Genomic DNA, 22250 nt, shown 5'->3' on the forward strand with positions numbered 1-22250 from the left:
TGGTAAATATACAGTTTGAAACGGATGGAGCATGGATTGTAACTTGCACGTGTTTTACTTGGTACTCGACTTTACATAAGAGCTATATATATCTGAAAATCGCAGTTTTAAAATCAAAACCAACTTCAAATATACTAGGGGGGTTGGCTATTTAAATGGATCCTATGGCCCAACAGTTTTTGAAGAAAAGGATCCCTTGGTAAATAAAGCAAGTACTATCCTCTGAAATTTCTATTTTCTGCAAACTTAGACTTCAAATACAGAGCGTTGGGTTTATTTAAAGTGGAAAACGCCTACAGATGTTTTCCTTATAACTGAATGTGAACAAAAATTGAAAGTCCACTTTTCAAAGGAGAAGGAGAATTCTAAAAGGAACACTTTTCCATTCGTGGAAACTGACATAAATCATTCAGACTCCCCAGTGACACCAGCTACTGTGTGCTTCCTGGTCTGTTAGAAGCTATGATTTTACCTTCAAGAGCCCGAGGGCAGGATAAGAGATGTTTGGAAATTTTAATTCAAGTGGTTCCTGTTTTAAAAAGAAGAAAAGAAAAGGGGTTTTATTTACAGTATGTGTTTAAAGATAAGGTGACCTCAGACTGAATGTCTTCTGAGTGAGAAAAGCATCTTCCTGGCACCACCTTTCTTGCCTCCTCCACCCTCTGCCCACCTACCTCCCAGCTGAAACAACCTCCTATGCCTGTTTCACAAGCTCCTTCTCTCTCCACCTCCAAATTTCTCTTCTAATGTTCCTCCTCACCGCTCCCTTCACTTCCCGGAGAACTGACGCAGGTAGCAAATTATGATAGAACATTAATGAAAGAAGGAAATTCACTTTGTGTAGCAACTGTTATTTCCTTTATTCTGCCTCCATTTATGTAACTTGCCTTTCCTCAGAATAATTTTTGGTATTTATATTGGCATTTAAAAGAGCTCCTAATTTTTGCATTTATTGACAGTACATAAAGGAAGCTTCAAAATAGATTTTTTTCCCTACTTAGGTGAACAGATGCTTCTAGGTTTTTCTGGAATAAACACTATTTCCTCCTCCCACAAGAGCCTGCTGTTTCCCTGTTCATCCTACTGTTTTTAAAAGAGTCTCCAGGGCAGACATTTGTCAATCTCCCTTTGGCCATATAAGGCTATTTTGCTCCAGTCACATGCTGGAGACAATCAGGAATCACAAGCACTATAAAGCAGGAGGAATGCTCAATGTCAGGCGGATGGACAGGCCAGTTAAAGAGATATGTCACTAACGGAGGCTAATTAAGGAGGGCAGCTGGAGTGCACTGTATGCATAAAAAGATGGCAGTTGTGAGTCCTGGCCAGAGTAACTGGCCAGGCTCATCTAACGAAATACGACTCTGGGTGCTATGCACAGAGTTATTCTGCACAGGGAACCAGCCCCCAACAACCAAATTCTGAGGGTGCACTTACTAATCACTGATGAGGGTAAGAGCTAAGAGCCTCTGTTTTAGAGCTCCCTAAGACCACCAGGAAAAAAAATCCTACAGCAGATTTGTATGAGAACCTTCTCCTCCAACCCCCACCCCCTTATCTTACATATTTCTCTTGCTATTTCTGTGTTAAATCTGAGCACTGCTGGGGGATTGACATGACACTGCTGACACTGCGCTCTGCTGTCTCAGCAACAAGGCCTGGGATGAGGCCGGCTGGTTGGCTGTGATATGAGGCCATCCTGCCTGCTTAGCCGGTTTCCCGGTGCCAGAAGCCAGCAGGCCTCCCTCTAGCAGGGTGAGCGACCAGCAGAGGGCCTCAGGCACAGATGTTCAACGCGGGCAGCCCCCGCACTGCTTCTTCCTGTGTTTCTGTCAACAGGAAATCCCCTGCAGGACAACCTCTGGGAAACCTTGGGAAGCTTTTTACATGGATGAAGCCTGGGTTGTTTCTGAGTCTTCACTGGTAGACGAGAGAACAGGAAATCACTAAGGGATATTTAGTGTGGAAATGGGAATGTCCAGGTCACAAGGGAGCCAGCTGGGTCACCTCCCATATGCCAGGTGTCATTCCTGCCTCTCTGGCCCAGCATACTCCCAGCATGACCCACTTTTCCTATTCCTAGTGGTGTAGGGGAAGGAGGCAGTGGGGAGGGTGAGAGCCTCCAACTGTGGGACAAGCCAAGAGGCTGAGCGAACAGAGAGCTTGAATGGAACTGGACAGAACTTCCATCTGGAAATTGAGCAATCGGAGGCTTAGTTTCAATTCAAAAGTACCCTCCTTAGACAGTAGAAACTCATGACTTCACAAATCTTAATTATGTTCTGAAATATTTTTGATTATAATACAGCCTCATTCGAAGACATTCAAAAAATATTTTAAAGACATAAGGAAAGAAAGAAAACACACCACCACAAAGAGATACCCAGTGTTAATATTTTGGTCTATATCCTGGCAACCATTTGTTTCACAAATGTTAAAAGCTTTGCATGATTTTCCAGAAGTTGCCATGTTATTTTTTTATTTATATATGTAAATATATGTATACATGAATTGTGTATTTATCAAACATTTGTTAATATGTTGTCAAATTATATATACTGTTTTATAGCCTTTTTTTTAAACTTAACAATACATTGGGAACTTTTTTTCAGATGAATACAAATAAATCTAATTATTTGTACTGGCTATGTGGTATTTCTATAGTAAGAATATACCATAACTTACTTAATGAATCCCCTGCTGATGGAACACTAAAGGAAATAATTTCTATTGAAGAATACCACATATTTATGCCCCTAATGGTTTCACTGCAATAAATTCTCAAAAGTGGGTTAAGAGAATGCACATTTTAAATTTTTTAGTTTTAAAAAAATTGAGTGTTTTCTCATAAAGACATAATGTGTCTCATAGAGGACAGGTACCCAAATGAGGCTGGCCATGAAAGTTCATCACTGTTTCCTGTCATGGTCTGGGCAGTAAGAGCACAGTGGAGTGGGGCACTTGGGCAATGCTGGATTTTCCTGGATAAGTCATTGTGTGAGCTACCTTGCTTCAACTGCTGGAAATGATGAAGAACAAAGGAGGTTAGAGCAAGAAGGTCTGCATTTCTGCATTTCTGTCCCACATGCTGGCTAGCCTCTGCTATCAGCAATTTCTTCTTCTTCTTTTTTTTAAATTTATTAATTCATGAGAGACACAGAGAGAGAGAGGCAGACATGCAGATGCAGGGCTTGATTCCAGGACCCCGGGATCATGACCTGAGCCAAAGGCAGACATGCTCAACCACTGAGCCACCCAGGTGCCTCTGCTATCAGCAACTTCTAAATTCTCACTGGAGGCAATGGTCTTTGGAGCCAATTTGCCCCACCATTCTTTCTCACTCTGAGACTGACCTTCCAAGGCAGAGTGGGCCACAGGGCTCAGGCCAGTGAATAACTACCAAAGCCTAGCTAGCCCTGCAACTCCCCAGGTAACGAGAATGGTCACCACTTACACACCCTGGTAACCTTGGCGCCAACAGGTAGAGCTCTTTTCCAAGTGGGTCACTCACCATATCTTCAGGGTCTGGAATTTTCACCCCACTGAAGTACTGATTCATGCTAAATACTTGTTGGTGCCTAGGAATGAGATCTCCTTCGGACAAGAAGAAAGAGGTGGGTAAAGTGAGATCAGTTAGCAAGTGCAGACCTATGGTTCCCCTCCATCGGTGCTGTTTCTGTATCTACAACCAATTAAGGCTGTAGTCTGCCCTTCCAGGCAGACGGAGGCACTGAGGCAGCCCCCCACAGCATGTGCTCAGACCTCAGGGGACTGAGCACTGTGTCAGGTGGACAGGAGGCAGCATGCATGGACACTGGAGGCAAGAGCTTCTTGCCCTTCAGGGGCTCACAGGGTATTTGAGGATTCCAAATGGCTCAGAGGCACATATACACACACACAAATAAAAAAAATGCCTGTTTAAAAAATAGCGAAAATGCAACAACTACAAAGCAAAATCATATTAATTGAATTTGGATGGATCGATATGAAAGTGTTTTGGCCTAGCACTTAGAATGGTGCCTATCAATAGATGAGGAAAGAAGTGGGGTAAAGAAGAAGAGAGGAAGGAAGGAAGAGGGATGAAAGGAGAGAAGGAGGAGGAATGGAGGGATAGAGGGAAGGAGGGTAGGAGGGAAGGAAAGAGAGAGGGAAGGAAGGAAGGAAGGAAGGAAGGTAGGTAGGTCACTCAGTCAGTCATGGAAGATCTAGCTAAAAGGAATACATTTCCAAATTGGAACCACCTTTTCTTGTTTCATCAGATAGTAATCACTTGGAAATCCCATTTTATCTGCTTAGAAACTAGTTACAATTTGATTCAATGAAACAAAATAGGGATTCCTATATTCTGGGGGGTTATGTGAGGCTCACCTTTCAGCCAAATCAGCTAAAATCACCCTTGTGTAAAATTCTAGAGGTATTACACGTGAAGAGCAATTTTGTTCAGAGAATAAGGCACACCCAGGCTCTCTTGCCAAAACAAAGTGAACAACCAAAACCTCCCAACCAGAGCCCTGGAAATGCTGTGACTGGACTGGAGTTCCTATCCCAGGATATCAAATTGCCTAATTTTACTGATTGGTTTTGGAACTATATCTTTTACTGAAATCTAAAAGCTGCTGTCTTGCTCTATTTTGTACAAGTGGCCAAAATATACTCTCTCCTGCCTTGCTCCTGATCTCAGTGAGCTTCATCATGAGCACACTGCTTGTACCTTTTTTTTTTTTTTAATTTTTTTACACTGCTTGTACCTTAATAACTTTCTTCCATCAGGGACACCTTGGTGGCTTAGTGGTTGAGCATCTGCCTTTGGTTCAGGGCGTGATCCCAGAGTCCTGGGATCGAGTCCCACATAGGGCTCCCTGCAGGGAGCCTGCTTATCCCTCTACCTAAGTTTCTGCCTCTCTCTTTCTGTCTCTCATGAATAAATAAATAAAATCTTAAACACACACACACACACACACACACACACACACACACACACACAACTTTCTTCTACCGGAGTGCTGGAAGCGGGGACATGAAGAAGGTGCCCTAAAATCATTGACGGAAACAGCAAAGGAATGCTGATTGCACCTGGAAGTGCTCCAAGGTGCCTTACAGGTCACTCAAAAAACCTGTCAGCAAAGACTTACAGCTTACTGTGTGCAGACACTGGTGGAGGATGTATAGAAAGTAAGACATTAGCTCATCCTCAGGTAGCTGACAGGATCTTTGGGAGATAAAAGCACAAGACAAGACAGGGTGAGGGCAGGTGCTGCAAGAGCTTAGAGGAGGAAGTTTGCTTTAAACTGGGGAGTAGTAACTTAACTCCCTTTTTTTAGGCTTTTTTTTTTTTTGAGAGAGAGAGAGAAAGAGAGAGAGAGAATAGGACGGCAAGCACATGAGCAAGGGGAGGGGGAGGGGCAGAGGGAAAGGGAGAAGCAGACTCCCCACTGAGCAGGGGGCCCAATGTGGGGCTCACTCCAGGACCCGGGGATCATGACCTGATCCAAAGACAGATGCTTAACCAACTGAACCACTTAGGGGTCCCTAAACTCCCTGACTTTTGAAGGGAGCAGTCACTGCTTATATATACATCTTTTCATCGATCCCTCTCCAAGTCTCTCTTCTCCTCCTCTTCCCTTCCCCATCATATGGCAAGAATAGAAAGACAATAGTTGACACCAGAAGATCCAGCCTTTCTTCCTGACACATAGAAGGTTTTAGAATCTTCTTCTATGGCATCTGAATGATACAATGTAGCCTGGCAGGCTAGTGGGAAGGATCCCCAAAGAACGAACTACTATATCATAACAAATGAAATACAACACAGTTGCATTCTGTAAACTGCTAAGCCCTTACAGAAATGTAAGCTTTTATTGTTGCTATGATTATTATTCAGAGTTTAACTTGATCCAAACTATACTGAAGAGAGAACCTTGTGTCCTTTTGGACAATTAGTATGAACTCACAATCGTTAAAATTCTTTTTATTAAAACAAATGTGAACACTTTTTAAAAGTAATCTCTATGCCCAACTCCAGGCTCAAATTCACAACCCTGAGATCAAGAGTCATGTGTTCTACAGACTGAGCCAGTAAGGTGCCCCCAAATGTGGACACCTTTAATGAAATTATTTAAGTAAGGCTCCTAGAGTACCCCTCCTTCGTAACTGTAAATAGCATTGAATGAGACTGGGAACTTGGCTCTGTCCTATATCGACATGGGTAAAACTATTCAGTTTCCCAAAAGGCATGACAAAAACACTACTTACCCAAGGTTTTCCGAATCAGATAGAGCTGATCCACATCTGATTTTCCTGGCCACAGAGGTACCCCTGACAGCAGCTCAGCAAAGACACAGCCAATTGCCCAAACATCTACTGGGGGGCCATACTGTGTGTCCCCCACCAATAGTTCTGGGGAGCGGTACCACCTAGTAGCCACGTAGTCTGTGTAGTAGTCACTGGGTCCAGCTGGCCAGTGATGGCACATGGAAAATAGAACAACAGAATACTGGAATCAAAACTGAGAGGGGGGGAAGACCTAAGAAATCAAGCTTGTGTCCCATCTTATGGCTTTTCTAAATCAACGGTTTCTCAATACTGGTTGCACATCAAAATCAGTTGGAATACAGTATTTGTTAAATTACTAATGCTTGGGCCCCTTTCAGCCCAGTGAAACAAGAAATTTTGGGGGAGAGTCTGGGGAGGTATCAGTATAGTTTTTATAGTTACAGCTTATAGTTTCCCCAGTTGATTCTAATCCGCAGCCAAAGTTGAAAACCACTCTTCTAAAATAGTACTTCTGAGAAGTGCTAGCTTAGTGAAAAAAAAAAAAAAAAAAAAGGTAGAAACCAGGAGAATAATATATTTTTTAATAACCACTTTCCTGTGGTATAATTTACATATAGCATACATTTTTAAAACACTATAAGTATCTACATATTTTCAGTAATTACAAATTGTAATTTAGGGCAAGCTCAAGCCCAAAATATATAAAAAGTAGCATTCTATAGCATCTAGAGCCTTTCTCATATAAAGAATCTTTCTGTCTTTTACAATTACTTAAGGAAACATCAATACTTACTCAAAAGTCGGGCAAATCCAAAGTCACAAAGCTTAATCACTGAATGTTTTGTGATGAGGATATTTTCTGGCTTCACATCTCTATGTATGCACTACTCATAAAAATCAAAACAAAAACAGATTATCAAGGAGCAACTATAATATACGGGATTATGAACTCATGAATATTTCACAGACATTTGAGAAATCATTAAAACCTCTTACTGGTCTTTTGGATAAAAGTTTTTTGGCTATTTTTGCTATTTTGCAGCCTAAAATTAATCTAGTACCATATTCATTATGGCCCGAATCATCCCAAATTCCTAAAGGGCCCAGAAAGGACCAAAAAGGAAGAATGGAAAAAAATGAAAGTAGGGTAGCCCGATAAACAAGTAAGGTTTTAGTATAAGTATACCCCCATGAAGTTTTCGTGACATGTTTATACCAAAAAATTATGATGGTTTATCTGAAATTCAGATTTAACTGGTGCTTGTACGTACTCTGGTAACCCTAGATGAAAGGGAAAATGTGAAAGACTCTGGGCGAGGCCTGCATCATGGCTGCAGGAGCTGCAAGTTGATGCATAAGCAGAATTCACAGATCAGTTGTTTAAGTGAGAACAGAACACGGTCCGCCTGGTAAACAGGACAAGCCCTGGGTCTGCTGAGATAAGCTAGGGAAGAGAAGGGCGGGAACGAGGAGCTTGCCAAGAGACCTCCCTTCCAGCTCTTGACATTCGTCCTGACAAGATAAACAGAGTAGGCAGTGCTTAACCTCTGGGGAGAGTCGCTAGATGTCAGCTCTGTCCCACACACAAGTGTTCTTAGAACTACATCCACCCCCACGGGATGTGGCCCCCATTCCATAATTTAGACTCCAGTCACCTGTGGTTTCCAAACCCCAGCTGACATTGTTTAACAGGCTAATGTTAGAAGAAAGTTTATGACTCTTCACATGATTTTCTTATTAAATAACAATTCTCTTGGCAAAAAACAAATCAACAACCTAATTAAAGATTACATAAAAACAACATTTGGGTCAAAATCCTGTTGAGGGTTCCTAATACTCCTTCTTCCAAGCGTTTTCCTCTCTGGAGAAGAATGTTGGATACTGCTGGAATCTGGGAGACCCTCTTCAGCTTGCAGCTAAAACCCTGGGGTATTCTTGACTTTCTAGAATTTGGAGAGAGGACAGAGGTTCTTCTTGGGCTTGGCCTACTTCTCCCTCCAAAGGACTTACAGGGTGGGAGATCAGTGACAGTGTTTTCCCATGAGTATTACTCTGGAAAATTTGGGGGAGAGACAATTTCTGAATTATTTGTTTTACTATCTATCTGGTTTTCAGCAATTAATGGCTCTGAGATCGCCATTCTTTTATCACCAGCTTCACATACTACTATAAACGGGTACACCCATGAATATCACGATGACAGACGGTCAGAAGTACTTGCAAGCTAGAATGTGTTCCAATTCTGTTCTGAGAATTCTACACAGGTTTCTGCATCCTCCCCAACATCAGTACATGTGGCTGACCAGAGCTTCAGGGACTCTCCAGGAACGGTGAGTGGTATGTGCTGTATCTGATTTTCTTCACCAGGGCCTTTATGAGGTCTCTCTTGCTCCTGAATCCTAAAACCTGCTTTCAGGAAAGTGCTAACCTTCACTTGCTATAAATAGCAATGTAAGGTGTCCACATAACCTAGAATCCATGCATTTTGACCAGGATGGTAGCCTTCAGCTAGGTTGAGGCTCACTAGGGAGAAGTGCTGGCTACTTTCATATTTTCTACTTCTCAGGAGGCAGCTTCAGGAAAAAATCATTTAGAACAGCCCAGGGCAGGGGATTTAGCCCCACCAGCTAAATTGACCCTGGCAGTAGATAAGATGACATACTGCAGGCAAGCTGCCCTGGTGGCCAAAATGAAGCTCTAATATTGGAATCTAGCTTCTGTGTGCAGGGAGTGGGCAGTGTCGTACTGGAGGGAGCAGCCACCTTTCCAGTATCTGTGGCAACTCATCTCATGGGTAGCAGCTTGCTGTGCCTCCTACCCAGCCTCGCTATAGCCAGGAGTATCAGAGGTGTCCACTGGGCTGCTTTGCTCCAGACATGGTGCTCATATCTCACCAACACAGACACTAACGTTTGAGCATAGTGCTTGGGACTCCACCTACTGCAACTCAAAAGGCATGAGCCACCTGGGGTTCCCCTCCCCGATTCCAAAGCATCTTGATGGTCCCAGACCAATACAGAATTCAAGCGAATGGGATTCTACTTTAAAGCTGAGTAGTTGCTCATCAGTATAAATCTGTAACTTCTTCCTTAAAATCATAAAAACACATCTTTTATGTAACCTGAACAAGAATGGCTAGATTGGTATTTTTAGCCTCTACTGACCACAACCAGGCTTCTGAAGATTAGAGTGAAAACCTATATCCACAAAAGGAGGATATAAATTTTGTACAAAGGCTCTACCTCAGCTTAAAGGCAGCTTTCTGATTTTTCAAGGATGATCATGAGACTTACATCGTGTTTATGGCAAAAATTCACAGCTTGCAACGTCTGCCAAGTTATGTTCTTCACAAGATGTTCTGGTACCCTAATAAAAATAAAGAAGCGACACAAACACATTCTTTAGTGTAGCCATGGAATTCAGCTCAAAAATAGAAAAAAGAAAGTAAGACAAGCTTAAATAGTGACATATCCATCCAGTCATCTAAGGCACAGAGCAGGTCCGGAGTGTAAAGAACATGGGCTCAGCATACCGCTGGGTTCTAGGGATGGTGAGGTAAATACAACAGCAATACAAACATCTCCTTCTACAGGAAGAGACCATGAAGACTCATGGGGTTTCCACAAGTATTTATGTCCACCTACCTCAAACACCTGTGATGCCATCGGAAACCCGCCTGCTAATTTGAGCTTCATTTCCACAAGAAGCTTTTCATTGATGGAAAGTTAGTTAATAGATAGTATAAAAGATGTTGCTATTTTTTCTTTTTCTTTTTTTCCAAGTTGCCCAAACTAATGCCTTGAGACAGAATTCATCTTTCATGCATGGGCACATGGTTTCTCCAGACTCCCCAGGCAGTAATTTTTTAGGTAATGAAAGATTTTACTGCTGATAGAGGTCTACATTGCACACCACGTAACAAAAGTGAATAATAATTTAAAATTTACATGGGCATCTTGGTTCTTTCCCCACACTGCTTCTCTCTGGTAGCTAGGTGCATCCCACTCTCCATCTTTCTGCTCTGTCTTCGCTCACAGTGTCTAAACTTGGTGCCACTGCTCCCAGCACTTCTTCCCTGACACTCAGCTTATATAACCTAGGTAACCAATAGCCCTAGCAGATCCTTCACGTGAATTAGAAAAAGGCACCTTGGGGCAGCTGGGTGGCTCAGTTGGTTAAGCATCTGCCGTCAGCTCAAGACATGATCTCAGGGTCCTGGGATTGAGCCCTGGTCAGGCACTGCTCAGTGAGGAGTCTGCTTCTCCTTCTCTCTCTACCCCTCCCCCTGTTTGTACACACACTCTCTCTCTGTCAAATAAATAAATAAAATCTTTTTTAAAGGAAAAGGTACTTCTTCTGGGAGCATTTAAAAAATATATTGAGCAATGAGTGAAATGACTACAGAGTATTTTTAGAACCCCCCACCCACCAGCTGGACTAACTGTTTTTATGAAATAAACATTAAACAATGGTGTTGTGATCCTCAGGCAGAACTAATAAGTAAACCAGGGAGGAAGCTCTTGGGTAGTTGTGTTAAAGTGACCAAAACAAGTCACTTCTAGGCTCTGGGAAGGGGCTACAAGGCCACTGTTGTCACAGACCAGATGTTCAGGAAATCCTTTCAAGAAGATCAGAGGACGCTTGAACAGAGGATGGGCCAACATGGAGGAAACAAAGAGGCCACTGCCAGGAAGAAGAGCTGGGACGTTTCTGGTCCAGAACCACATCCCTAGGCCTGAATTTGCTTCTTTCCAAATTCTCTCCCATGTCCTAGTGCCTACACAGGTACAATGCTAGGAAAACTTACCTGTTTAGAAAGAAGGCCTAGAAAAATACAACTAAGATGAGGCACATTTTAGGGAAAATGTTTCCCCCGGCCTCCACTTCTTGTCCAGAAAAAAAAGGAACATATTTTGATTATTTAGTGACTTAAACATTAATTTAAGGTTATCAGTGCCGGGCCACATTAGACTCTAAAAACATTTCCCAAAAGAAATTATGCAAAAGGAGCATTTAAAAGTAAATTATAATAGCATATTATTAATCCTTCTCTAAGGCTGAGCTCATTATTACACAATCCTCAAACATCAAAACCACCTAGTGTCATCCTGAGTTAGCTGCTCATTTCACTTCTTTATTACCCCGGTTCTTTGAAATGCCAGGGCCTCAGACATTATCTCTAAGATCCTTTTTGGCTGATGATGATGATGATTGGAGCCAAGTTTTTTGGCTGCTGAAGAAGGGAGTTATGAATATGGAAGGAAAAAAAATAGAATCTGTTCTGTGGTGTTGGGCTGGAATTGGATATACACATACGTACAGAAGCTACTGTGCCAGAAAGGGCACCTTCTTACACAGGGTGCTCCAGAAAGCTTCTCTGCTTAAGTCAACAACTGAAGTAGTGGTTACAGTGGTGAGAAGGGCCAAGATTGGGGCTATATTTTAAAAGTAGAGTCTTCAGGATTTTCCAAGAGATTGAATATGAGAGACAGAGAGGAATCAAGGAATGATGCCAAGGTTTTAGCTTGAGTAGCTGGTCCATGGTGGGTCCCTTTCCTGAGGAGAATGCTGAGGGAAGAGCTGGTTTTGAGAAGGGAGGGGTAGATATATTGAGATGCTTATTGAACATCCAAAGGATATCCTGGGTAGGCAGTTCTGAATTCACAAGGAAGGTAAGGTTGGAAATATAAATATGGGAAGCCTAAACATATGGATGGCATTTGGAGCCCAAGGACTGGATGAAACCACTTAAGGAGTGAATACAGAAAAAAGAGAGAAGGTCAAAGTCCTGAGGCCCTACAACAGGTAGAGTTCAGAAAGTAGAGAGAGATTCAGCAAGAGACTAGGGTTGAGCCTGGAGGAAAACACAGTAACACTCAGGAAAACAGTGTCACTGAAGCCAACAGAAGAAAGTGTTTCAAGGACTTCTGGATTAAGACGCTGGGCTGAACAAACCCATCTAATTTCATTCCATCTCCAAACCTGACTATGAATACACTGACAGATTTTTTTCTCAAGACAAAACCTACATGGCCAGAGAGAACAGGAGAAGAGGTAATAGCAACACATTTTGGAATCTGGAAAACAGGTAGATGAATGAAAACTGGCAACAGATTCTGGAAAGCTGAAACCTAAGCCAGAAGAGGAGAAAGTGGAAGAGCAATCCATTTATTCCAAAGAATCCTCCAAAGGTGCAGAAACTGGCCACCAAGATTGCTATGGAAGTGGGAGCAAAGGGGGAGTGTAGAAAATCTGTTTTGGAAACCATCAAATCCCTAGATCCCTTCCCCCATTTTATTCCAATAGGGAGCACTCCTTCCCCTACCTAGTAGAAGGCTAGAGTTTTGTTTTCTGAAGAGTGTAGCATAGAGAACATTTGGTATAGCTGAGATCATGAGTACTGTTCCAAAAATGGAGGATTAAATGATTATGTACATACATACTAATGCTGAGACTCCCCAGCCTTTTTCCCTCACTACCTTCTGACAAAGTTGGCAGTCAGACTTCACTTTCCAAGGAAAATACTGGAAGACTTTTTTGGGGGAAGCTCAGGAGGAAAGATCTGAAAATTCTGACATTGGGGTACCCATCAAATGAACCAGCCAGATAACCCCACAGTGAAGCCCAGAGCTTCCAACAGCACCCTACTCTTAACCATGGGCAGACAACCAGAGTCTATATTATGCCCAAGAAAAGCCTCAAATGAGAAAGGTAAAGGCCAAAACCAACAGAAAAAAGCAACTTAAGAGAAACAGAAACAATGGATAGTGAAGAGAGCATTAAAAAAGAAAAACAGGGGATCCCTGGGTGGCTCAACGGTTCAGCACCTGCCCTTGGCCCAGGGCATGATCCTGGAGTCCCAGGATCGAGTCCCACGTCAGGCTCCTAGCATGGAGACTGCTTCTCCCTCTGCCTATGTCTCTGCCTCTCTCTCTCTCTCTATCATGAATAAATAAATAAAATCTTTAAAAAAAAAAAAATCCTTTCAGCCAGAACTGCCATCTTCCAGTAATTCGCCAAAATGACCAACACAAAGGGAAAGAGAGGTACCCACTATATGTTTTCTAGGCCTTTTAAAAACATGGAGTTGTTCCTTTGGCCACATACATGTGAATCTGCAAGAAAGATGATATTGTGAGGAATGGGCAGTGTTCAAAAAGGAATACCACACAAATGTTACCACGGCAAAACTAGAAGAGTCTACAATGTTTCTCAGTATGCTGTTGGCATTGTTGTAAATAAACAAGTTAAGGGCAAATTCTTGCCAAGAGAATTTATGTACGCATTGAGCACATTAAATACTCAAAAAGCCAAGACTCCAAGACTGCTTCCTGAAATGTGTGAAGGAAAATGATCAGAAAAAGAAGGAAACCAAAGAGAAAGGTACTTGGGTTCAACAGAAGTGCCAGCCTCCCCCACCCAGAGAAGCACACTTTGTGAGAACTAATGGAACGGAGTCTGAATTGCTGGAACCCATTCCCTATGAATTCATGGCATGATAAATGTAAAGAAAATAAAAGACCTCAAGATTGTAAAAAAAGAAAAGAAGAGAAAAAAGAAAAGAAAAGAAAAACATGAGTATTCTCAGAGAGAAAAGGAAAGCTGTTGCATCCATGAAATAAGAACAAGATACTATAAAAAAGCAAGAGGACCAGTCAGAATCCAGAATCCAAATAATAGAAGACCCAGAACAAGAAAATAGAGAAACTAAAGGATAGGACATCAGTAATAGCTCAAAATTTTCCTTCTTGGGTAGAAGGGGCTCACCAAGTGCCAGCATAAAAGATGAAAAGTAAGGCTCATGATTTTTATAATTCAGAATTCTGTGAACAAAGAGTGTTCCCCGAGCTTCAGGAAATAAAAAAAAAGAAACAGGACTTCATAAAGGAGTGGAAAATAGAACGGCAACAGACTTCCTAACACTGGAAGATAGAAAGCACTTAAAAAAATGCCTTCAAACTTTTGAAGGCGTATTATATTTTACCAAAAAACAAACATACAACCTCTACCCAAACAAAGTATTGGTCAGATTGGAAGAAAAAATAAAGGTTTTTTTAAAATGCAAGTGCAAGGTCTCAATCTAACTCTCTTTTAAACCTCTCCTACGTTGTTTCTCAGGAAGCCCTTGGACCATGCACCCCACCAAAGAAGTAAACTATAAAAAAAGATTATTGGAAACAGAGAAAACTGGACATCTGACACACAAGAGGGAAGTGATGGGAATGTCCAGGAGGACAGGGAAGGGAGATGTCATATGATAAGGACATTCCAGGTACTGAAAACAACCCATCCAGATTGGAATAGCATGATGCAAGAGCAGGCATGTTGAGGGCTGCTCAACATGTTGCAGGGTGATGTTGAAGTCATCACCATGCCCTCTGCCTTATACTGTCTCAAATAAATATGAAAATATTTAACTAAAAAAAGCTTTGGAAGAGTCCACATTCATGTTCACATACCAGCTCATGCTTTCCTTGTAGGCTGTTCCATAAACAAAGTCAAGTTATAATCAGAATGGTATAAGTAAAATTCAGGATGAGGGAAAGTAGGCAATTGGGTTGTTGTCATTAGGCTGAGCTCCTTACTTACATCCATCCCCAAATTGGGGGGGTCTTGACATTAGAGAAAACATACAATCAGTCCAATCTAAAAAACCAGCAGCCATGTTTTGCTTTGCCTGATGTAAGTTTACCTCTGCCCTGATGTGTTGGTTTCACAAAATGACTCTCAGAAAGTAATCTTCTGTCTCTCCCTTCCAAGATTTTGAGTAAAGGTTATACAGTGACCCTAATGTCCTAATAATAAAATTGAAATGAGAAACATAAACAACTGCTGTATGATAATGAAGAGATCAAACTCATTTTTAAAAATATCATCAGATACATGAGAGATGGGAGAGACAATGAAGAAAGAACATAGATCTTTTCCAGCATTCTTAACACTTCAGCCATCCTTCCAGCTACTGCTCTTCTAATGTGAGACAGTACAAGAAGCCAAAAAACATTCATCAAAGCTTTATTTCTACACAAGGCTACAACAAAGATGGGGAAGCAAGGACTGACCAAGCTCCTAGAGAAATAATATGTTCTTAGGAATTTATCGATAGAAATATTTATGCCAGTGGTTGTTCATTGTAGTCTTGTTAGTAATAGAGAAAATCTAGAAACAATCTAAATATTTATCAGTGGGGGATTGAATAAAGAAATTGTGGTATTTTTCTATAGTGGAATGCCATGCAGCCATTTAAAAAAATACAAAAGTTGATGTTTAGAATCGAGAGACAGCTCCTGAATACACTTTAAAAAATGCCTAACTGGGGCAGCCTGGGTGGCTCAGTGGTTTAGCACCTGCCTTCGGCCCAGGGCGTGATCCTGGAGACCTGGGATCGAGTCCCACATCGGGCTCCCTGCATGGGGCCTGCTTCTCCCTCTGCCTGTGTCTCTGCCTCTCTCTCTGTGTCTCTAATGAATAAATAAATAAAATCTTAAAAAATAAATGAATACAAATAAAAAATGCATAACTGTATGAGGTAGAATTCAATCCATTTAAATACAGATATGTAAAGAAAAATAATTAGAAAACAATTTCTCAACCTGTTTATTTTATTTTTATGTTCCTGTGTTGCTTGAAACATCATTGGAACAAACAGTATGTCACTTTCGATCTAAAAAGAGATTTTTATTTTTTAAAAGATTTTATTTATTTATTAGAGAGAGCACAAGGTGGGGAGCAGCAGAGGGAGAGAAAGGGAGGAGCAGAATCCTTGTTTAGATACAGGGCTCAACCCCAGGACCCTGGGATCATGACCTGAGCTGAAGGCAGACACTTAACCAACTGAGCCACCCAGGCACCCATAAAAAGGAGAGATTTTCTCTGTGTGTGACTATCATAAATAATAAATAAAAAAATTTAAAAAAAACTTCTGTTAAAAAAAAAGGAGAGATTTTTAGTGTTTTTATAAAATTTGTGGAATTCCACTGCCCAAAACTGAAAATATGCAGTAGTAGCCTTTTCCCACCAGATGTCCTTTGCACAAACTGTATTAGAGTCAGAGGCAGACCCAGGGGTAATGGAAAAGAATCAGTATTGTGTCTGGTAGCACTTACAGAGGAGTAGAAAAATGAGGAGGGAATATAGAAACTAGTCATTTACCAAACTTTGACAGAGGAGAGACCAGCAGTTGAAAGAATAATAAGTACAAAGTGTATTAAGTTCTGCAGAAGATAAGGAATGGAAATACATTTGTTTTGAGAGCAAATACAAACAATATGAGCACAGCACTGGGAATTATAAGGATATATATTTATGTCACTGTAGCAGGATATATATCTTGGGGCATAAACTTGCTTATTAGTAGCGACATGAATTTGAATCTTCTCCAAAAGCTTTCCAAAAGAGTCCAAGAAGTGACAGACATGATAATAAAGTTATGAATTAGCGTCCATTTCAGATTCAAAGTAGACAGATCTTTGAGTCTGATTTGGCAAGAATTATTTTTATTATTTTACTAATTAAAACATTACTATAGTGATAAATGGAACATGGAGAGATATAAAATACATAAAATAAAGAATATCTATTACAATGAAAACTCAACAGTATCACTATTAAGATATTAATAGTGTATTATTTTTCTTTTTTCTATCTATATATAAATTCTATGAAAATGAATACATTATTATTATAGCATTTTTATTCATTTTGCAATTACTCATGAACATTTTTCTATTTCAAAGTATGTTTTATCTATAAGCATGATTCTTAGTGGCTCCACTGTATTCCATTGTAAAGATATGCCATAATTCACTTAACCAATCCTCTATTATTGGACATTTCAGTTGCGTCCAATGTTTTCACCATAAAAAAAATCCTTTAACAGTGTGCCTGGCTGTATCAGTCAGTAGAGCATGCAACTCTTGATCTCAGGGTCATGAGTTGAAGCTCCGTGTTGGGTGTACAGCCTATTTACAACAATTTTTTAATTAAAAAATAACATTAAAAATCCTTTAACAATAAACACTTTTACAACTAAACCTTCATGCATGTCCTCAATTATTTTCTCATGGTAAATTGTTAGCAGTAGAATTGCTTAGTCTGAGATTATGTCTAAGGCTTTTAATACATGATAGCACACTGCCCTCTGGACAGGGTGTTACAGCAGTGTACGGATAATTCCCTTTGACAATATTAGGTTTTAGAGTTTTATTTTTATTTTTTTGAAGATTTTATTTATTTATTCACGAGAGACACAGACAGAGAGAGAGAGAGAGAGGCAGAGACACAGGCAGAGGGAGAAGCAGGCTCCATGCAGGGAGCCTGATGTGGGACTCGATTCCGGGTCTTCAGGATCACGCCCTGGACTGAAGGCGGCGCTAAACCGCTAAGCCACCAGGGCTGCTGGTTTTAGAGTTTTTAATTAACATAACTATCTTAAAAGGAAAAATCATCAAAACAGTATTATTATTATTACACTTCTTCAAAATCATTTTGTAAGTATCAGTTTATTGGTTTGCTAACTTGGTCATTCCACAACAAGTACTGGGGCTGTACCAAGTGCCAAGAATTAAGCTACGAGATGCTGGGGATACACAGGGGAGGAAGGCCCAGCTCTTGCCCTTGAAGATTTTATAGTTTCCTGTGCAAATGGGGTATGTAATGGAAACAATCCCAGAAGATGAGATGGATGTTAGAGAAAGGAACTCCTGACTCCTCAGTGTCAGCTAAAAGAGTCACCACACAGAAGTCATATGAGTTGTATCTGAGGTGTATCTGTACCACCACAGAAGGGTGGTAGCCTACTATCGTCCTGCCATCAGATGTCAAAGCAAAGCTCTACTTTGCAATCATAGTTATCTGGTAGAGGAGAATACGTGGATTTATGACAAACACAATATACAGCTCCATTTTGAATTGGAAATAAATGTTTCTGGATAGTTCTGTTTGATAGTGCCCATTTTACTGCTGCTAATACCATGGTGAATCAGGATGCTTAGCAGGTGGTGTGAAAGATGATTTGAAGAGAAACTGATTTTAAAATCTGCTTCCATGCATACCTATCTTCATCCCTGACAGCCACTCACCATGAGCCTGCCATTTTACCTTCTGATTATAGGATTTTACGCAGAGGACTGGCATGATCCACTCTGTATTTTAGAAATGTATGTACTCAGAAATACACGAATAAAGTGATCACAGGACATTCTCGGGCCAAGTGTACCACCCTATGGAGGACCTCACCTGACCCCAGGATGGGAAAACAGTGGCGTTAGCACACTCTCCTTTGTTGGTATTGTTTAACAGAGGCTGAGGAGAACAGCAGTCTTCTGACCATTAGGGTATCACATCCACAATTCACAGCATCACAGACCTGGAAGTCCCCTTCAACTCTATCTGGTCCTAAACTCATTTTCACAGGTGAGAGTGCCTGGAAGCAACTTGCCAAAGGTCACACATGTGACGCCAACCCACTTTTACTGGGAATGTGCTTACAAAGTGTTATTTTATTTTATTTATTTATTATTTATTTATTTATGAGAGATAGAGAGGGAAAGGGAGGCAGAGACACAGGCAGAAGGAGAAGCAGGCACACAAGGAGCTCAATGTGGGACTCAATCCCAGGACCCCGAGATCACTCCCAGAGCTGAACGCAGATGTCCAACCACCCAGGCGTCCCACAAAGTGCTATTTTATTGTATGAGATTCCTTAATTGAGAAAAAAAAATGTTCCTATGAATTTCAAAATCATTAATTGATATGGCTTAATGACATTTATTCCTTAACAATGACAAGCAAAAATTTGAAATAGCATTTAAAATAGTTTGGAGAATTGCCAAATAGTATAATGGAAAGTAACTTCTATTTTTAAAACAAACTAACAACAACAACAAAAAAAAAACCTTTAAACTTCAAAATAAATGAATATAATCTGGCTTAGAATAAATCTTATTTTTCAATTTTGCTCATTGATTAGCATTCCTTAGGTCAATCTTATATTTGACAAACCATGGCACATTGTCATTTGGAAATGTTTCTTATACTTAACCACATACATATCTACTGGTCTTCCATTTCCCTTATCCACCTCCATTTTAAAGTAGTTTCTATTTCCTGGAACTATATCACATATTCTAGCCAGTGGAGTTAAAAAACAAAAAAACAAAAAAACACCTGCTTTCAAAACTCTATTCACTCCTCACCTTGTCCTTTTTTCCTTTTGCTCAAAGTATATGCCAGAAAACTACTCACTCTCACCTGCCTTCAGCCCCCCGTTAATCAGTGTTTCTAAGTATTTTCCAAGTGACTCAATCTAAGACGATTAGTCAGACTACCTGCAACATCTTCCTAGTACCACATAGCCAGGAATAATTTATACCAATAGGTTTAATTGAAGTGTCAGTTGAAAGATGTCAAATGAGCAAATATCAACATATTAAATGTTTTCTCCTTTGAACATGATTTCTCTGTATCAGTGACTTTCTGAAGGGAGATGCCTGTTTTCTTGGCCCTCTCTGGCGGTATAAATTAATACCAAAAGCCTATGCCATGGTCACTTACAAACCACAAGACATTTTAATCCTATTTGCCTGGATATCATGGCTGATCATATGAGTACCACCACAGGCAAAGCGGAAGCTCTTGGTCAGGGCTCGAAAGCATTGTTGAAAGAGCCACAGCTTCCAGTCACTGGAGTGTGAATGTAAGCAGGAATGGGGCGCCATTCTACCCCTCTGATATCCAATGCCACTCTGCGTATTATCCCCAGCCAAAGCTGGGCTCCCAGGAGCCCAGTAAAAGGAGAGGATGAGATATCCTTCTCTGCTCACTTGTTTTAAGCCTCCTCACCATTCAACTCAAAGGCCACTTCCTCCAGGGTGATCTTTGACCCCACTTTGAATTATATCTTCCAGGGCCTGCTAATCATTCTAGCCTCTCCATCTGGCCACAGTGATTGGTCCCAGGGGTAAGCTGCATTGCCTGAACCTGAAGCAGTAAGTCTTCCACTGAACTTTATAGCAGATGCTACATTCTAGGACTTTCCTCTAGTAGGGCTAAAAGTCCTACTTCCCTGTAGAAGGGCTACACAGGGCTACACAGGGCTACATGGCCTTATGGCCATGCTTCCTAGTTCAATTTTTTCCTTCCATCACATGCCACTTGCAAATCCCAAATCCTCCTTATAAGACTCATCTGCAAGGTAGAATGAAGACAGAATAGAGAAGAGAGAGAGAAAAAAAAAATCCACCACTGATGGTCCTCTGCCTTTGAAACATCCAGCTGAGGAGGAATGGGTAGGCACCAAAATCTAGCCTATGCTCTGCTCACCAGAGGAAAGGACACACACACCACCACCCCCCTTTTTTTTTCCAGACAAACCTGTCTGCTTACCAAGCCTTCTTGTAATACACACAAAGCAGCTGCATGTGCTACAAAGGGATGTGTGATAAGATCATCAGAACCTCCAGAATCTGCCCATCCTTCCTGCCACATTCTTTTTTCACTTACCCTTGCCTCAATGGATTCTTATCACTTGTCACCAAAGAATTCCTGATCAATACAGCAGACCAGATATCCGGATTGCTCTGAATGAAATGTCACGTTCGTTCTAGCCTAAACCTCCTGTTGGCTGTTGTCTTTGGACTCTTGCTTTCAGTCTCCAAGTCCTTACAACTCCCTAATCAGGCATGACTAACTAATAGTCTTCCTTTTCTTTCTCAGAGACACAGATAATATAACAAAGAAACCAAGTTCAACCTAACAATGTTGCTGCTTTTTTTGTGAATATGATGAGTTATGATCTCATTTCCAACCTTTTCAGTAACTCTTCCGCTGTCAAGCCCAGCAGCAGAGAATGCTGTGCAAACACTGGCTGCTCTTGCCTGGTCTGCAAAAGAGCCATTGCAAATCTTAAATCCTGGTGTGTGGTGCTGTGTTTCGTGTGTAAGGAATGATTACTCACCCTCTTTGGTGTCTATCCAGCTCATGGAGAACCGTGTGGTCACAGTACTCAAACACCAGGTGAAGCTTCCTCTTCCTTCTGAAGACTTCGAGAAGGTTCACGAGGTTGGGATGTTTGAGTTGCTGAAAATACAAAAAACAAGATGCTAAGCTGAGGCTGTGAAGTCTGGCTTTCTCTAATTCTGATCCAAGAAAAAGAGGGCTGTTCGTCCTTTAGGGAGTTTCTTGCCTTGGGTTGAAGGAGACTGTAGACAATGATCATACTTCTCTTAAGGAGCTGCTCATTAGCAGCTTATAAATGATGACAGCTTCACCCAGACGGATGGTGAAGGCAAAGAGAGAGATAAGAAGTCCAGAAACAGGGTGATTTTTAGTTAATGCAAACTTATCCTGTAAGGCTCAGATCAAATGTCCCTTCCTAAGGAGGTGTCCCCGAATCTCCCCAGACTGGTTCGGCGTCCCTACCTGCCTCATAGCCCACCCTGAAAGATGTCTCCTTGGTGATCCTTTAGAATTACTAAGTAATAGTTCATTTGACTGTTCAATGTCTTCTGCTATCAACAGATACAATAGATACAATTCACTGAAAATAAGTATCATGACCTCAAAATTCTCTTGTTTTCTCAAAATGATGTGGCTGAAGTCCCAGCATGGGGCCTCACACATAACAGACATTCGATAATGATTTCTGAATGAATGAGTAAATCATGTTTCCTAGGTTGATGAAACACTTTAAAACAGAAGAATGAGGGGACACCCAGGTGGCTCAGTGGTTGAGTGTCTGCGTTTGGCTGGGGTTGTGATCCCGGGGTCCTGGGATTGAGTCCTGCATCAGGCTCCCCGCAAGGAGCCTGCTTCTCCCTCTGCCTATGTCTCTGCCTCTCTCCCTGTGTCTCTCATAAATTAATAAATAAAATCTTTAAAAAACCACAATAGAAGAATGAGGAAGACTGTAATCTTATGTGCCTGAAGGTGTATATCTAGAGAAAAAAAAAAAAAAAAGAGGTCAGGAATCAATCTTG

At 41.1% G+C, this 22250-nt stretch overlaps 1 protein-coding gene across 2 annotated transcripts in view; it reads right to left on the reverse strand.

The window, feature by feature from the left end:
- CDKL1 (cyclin dependent kinase like 1) overlaps positions 1-22250 on the reverse strand; it is a 56472-nt gene that overhangs the window by 4675 nt on the left and 29547 nt on the right. For both annotated transcript variants that reach the window (XM_025444146.3, XM_035719929.2), the window contains 6 exons: positions 21230-21351; positions 9567-9639; positions 7067-7157; positions 6253-6453; positions 3512-3594; positions 473-529 (listed from right to left, as the gene is read on the reverse strand). In XM_025444146.3, coding sequence (XP_025299931.1) covers positions 473-529; positions 3512-3594; positions 6253-6453; positions 7067-7157; positions 9567-9639; positions 21230-21351 — 627 coding nt within the window. The remainder of the gene's footprint in view (positions 1-472; positions 530-3511; positions 3595-6252; positions 6454-7066; positions 7158-9566; positions 9640-21229; positions 21352-22250) is intronic.

This window comes from Canis lupus, chromosome 8 (genome assembly GCF_003254725.2).
Source record: "Canis lupus dingo isolate Sandy chromosome 8, ASM325472v2, whole genome shotgun sequence".
Classification (NCBI taxonomy): Eukaryota; Metazoa; Chordata; class Mammalia; order Carnivora; family Canidae; genus Canis; species Canis lupus.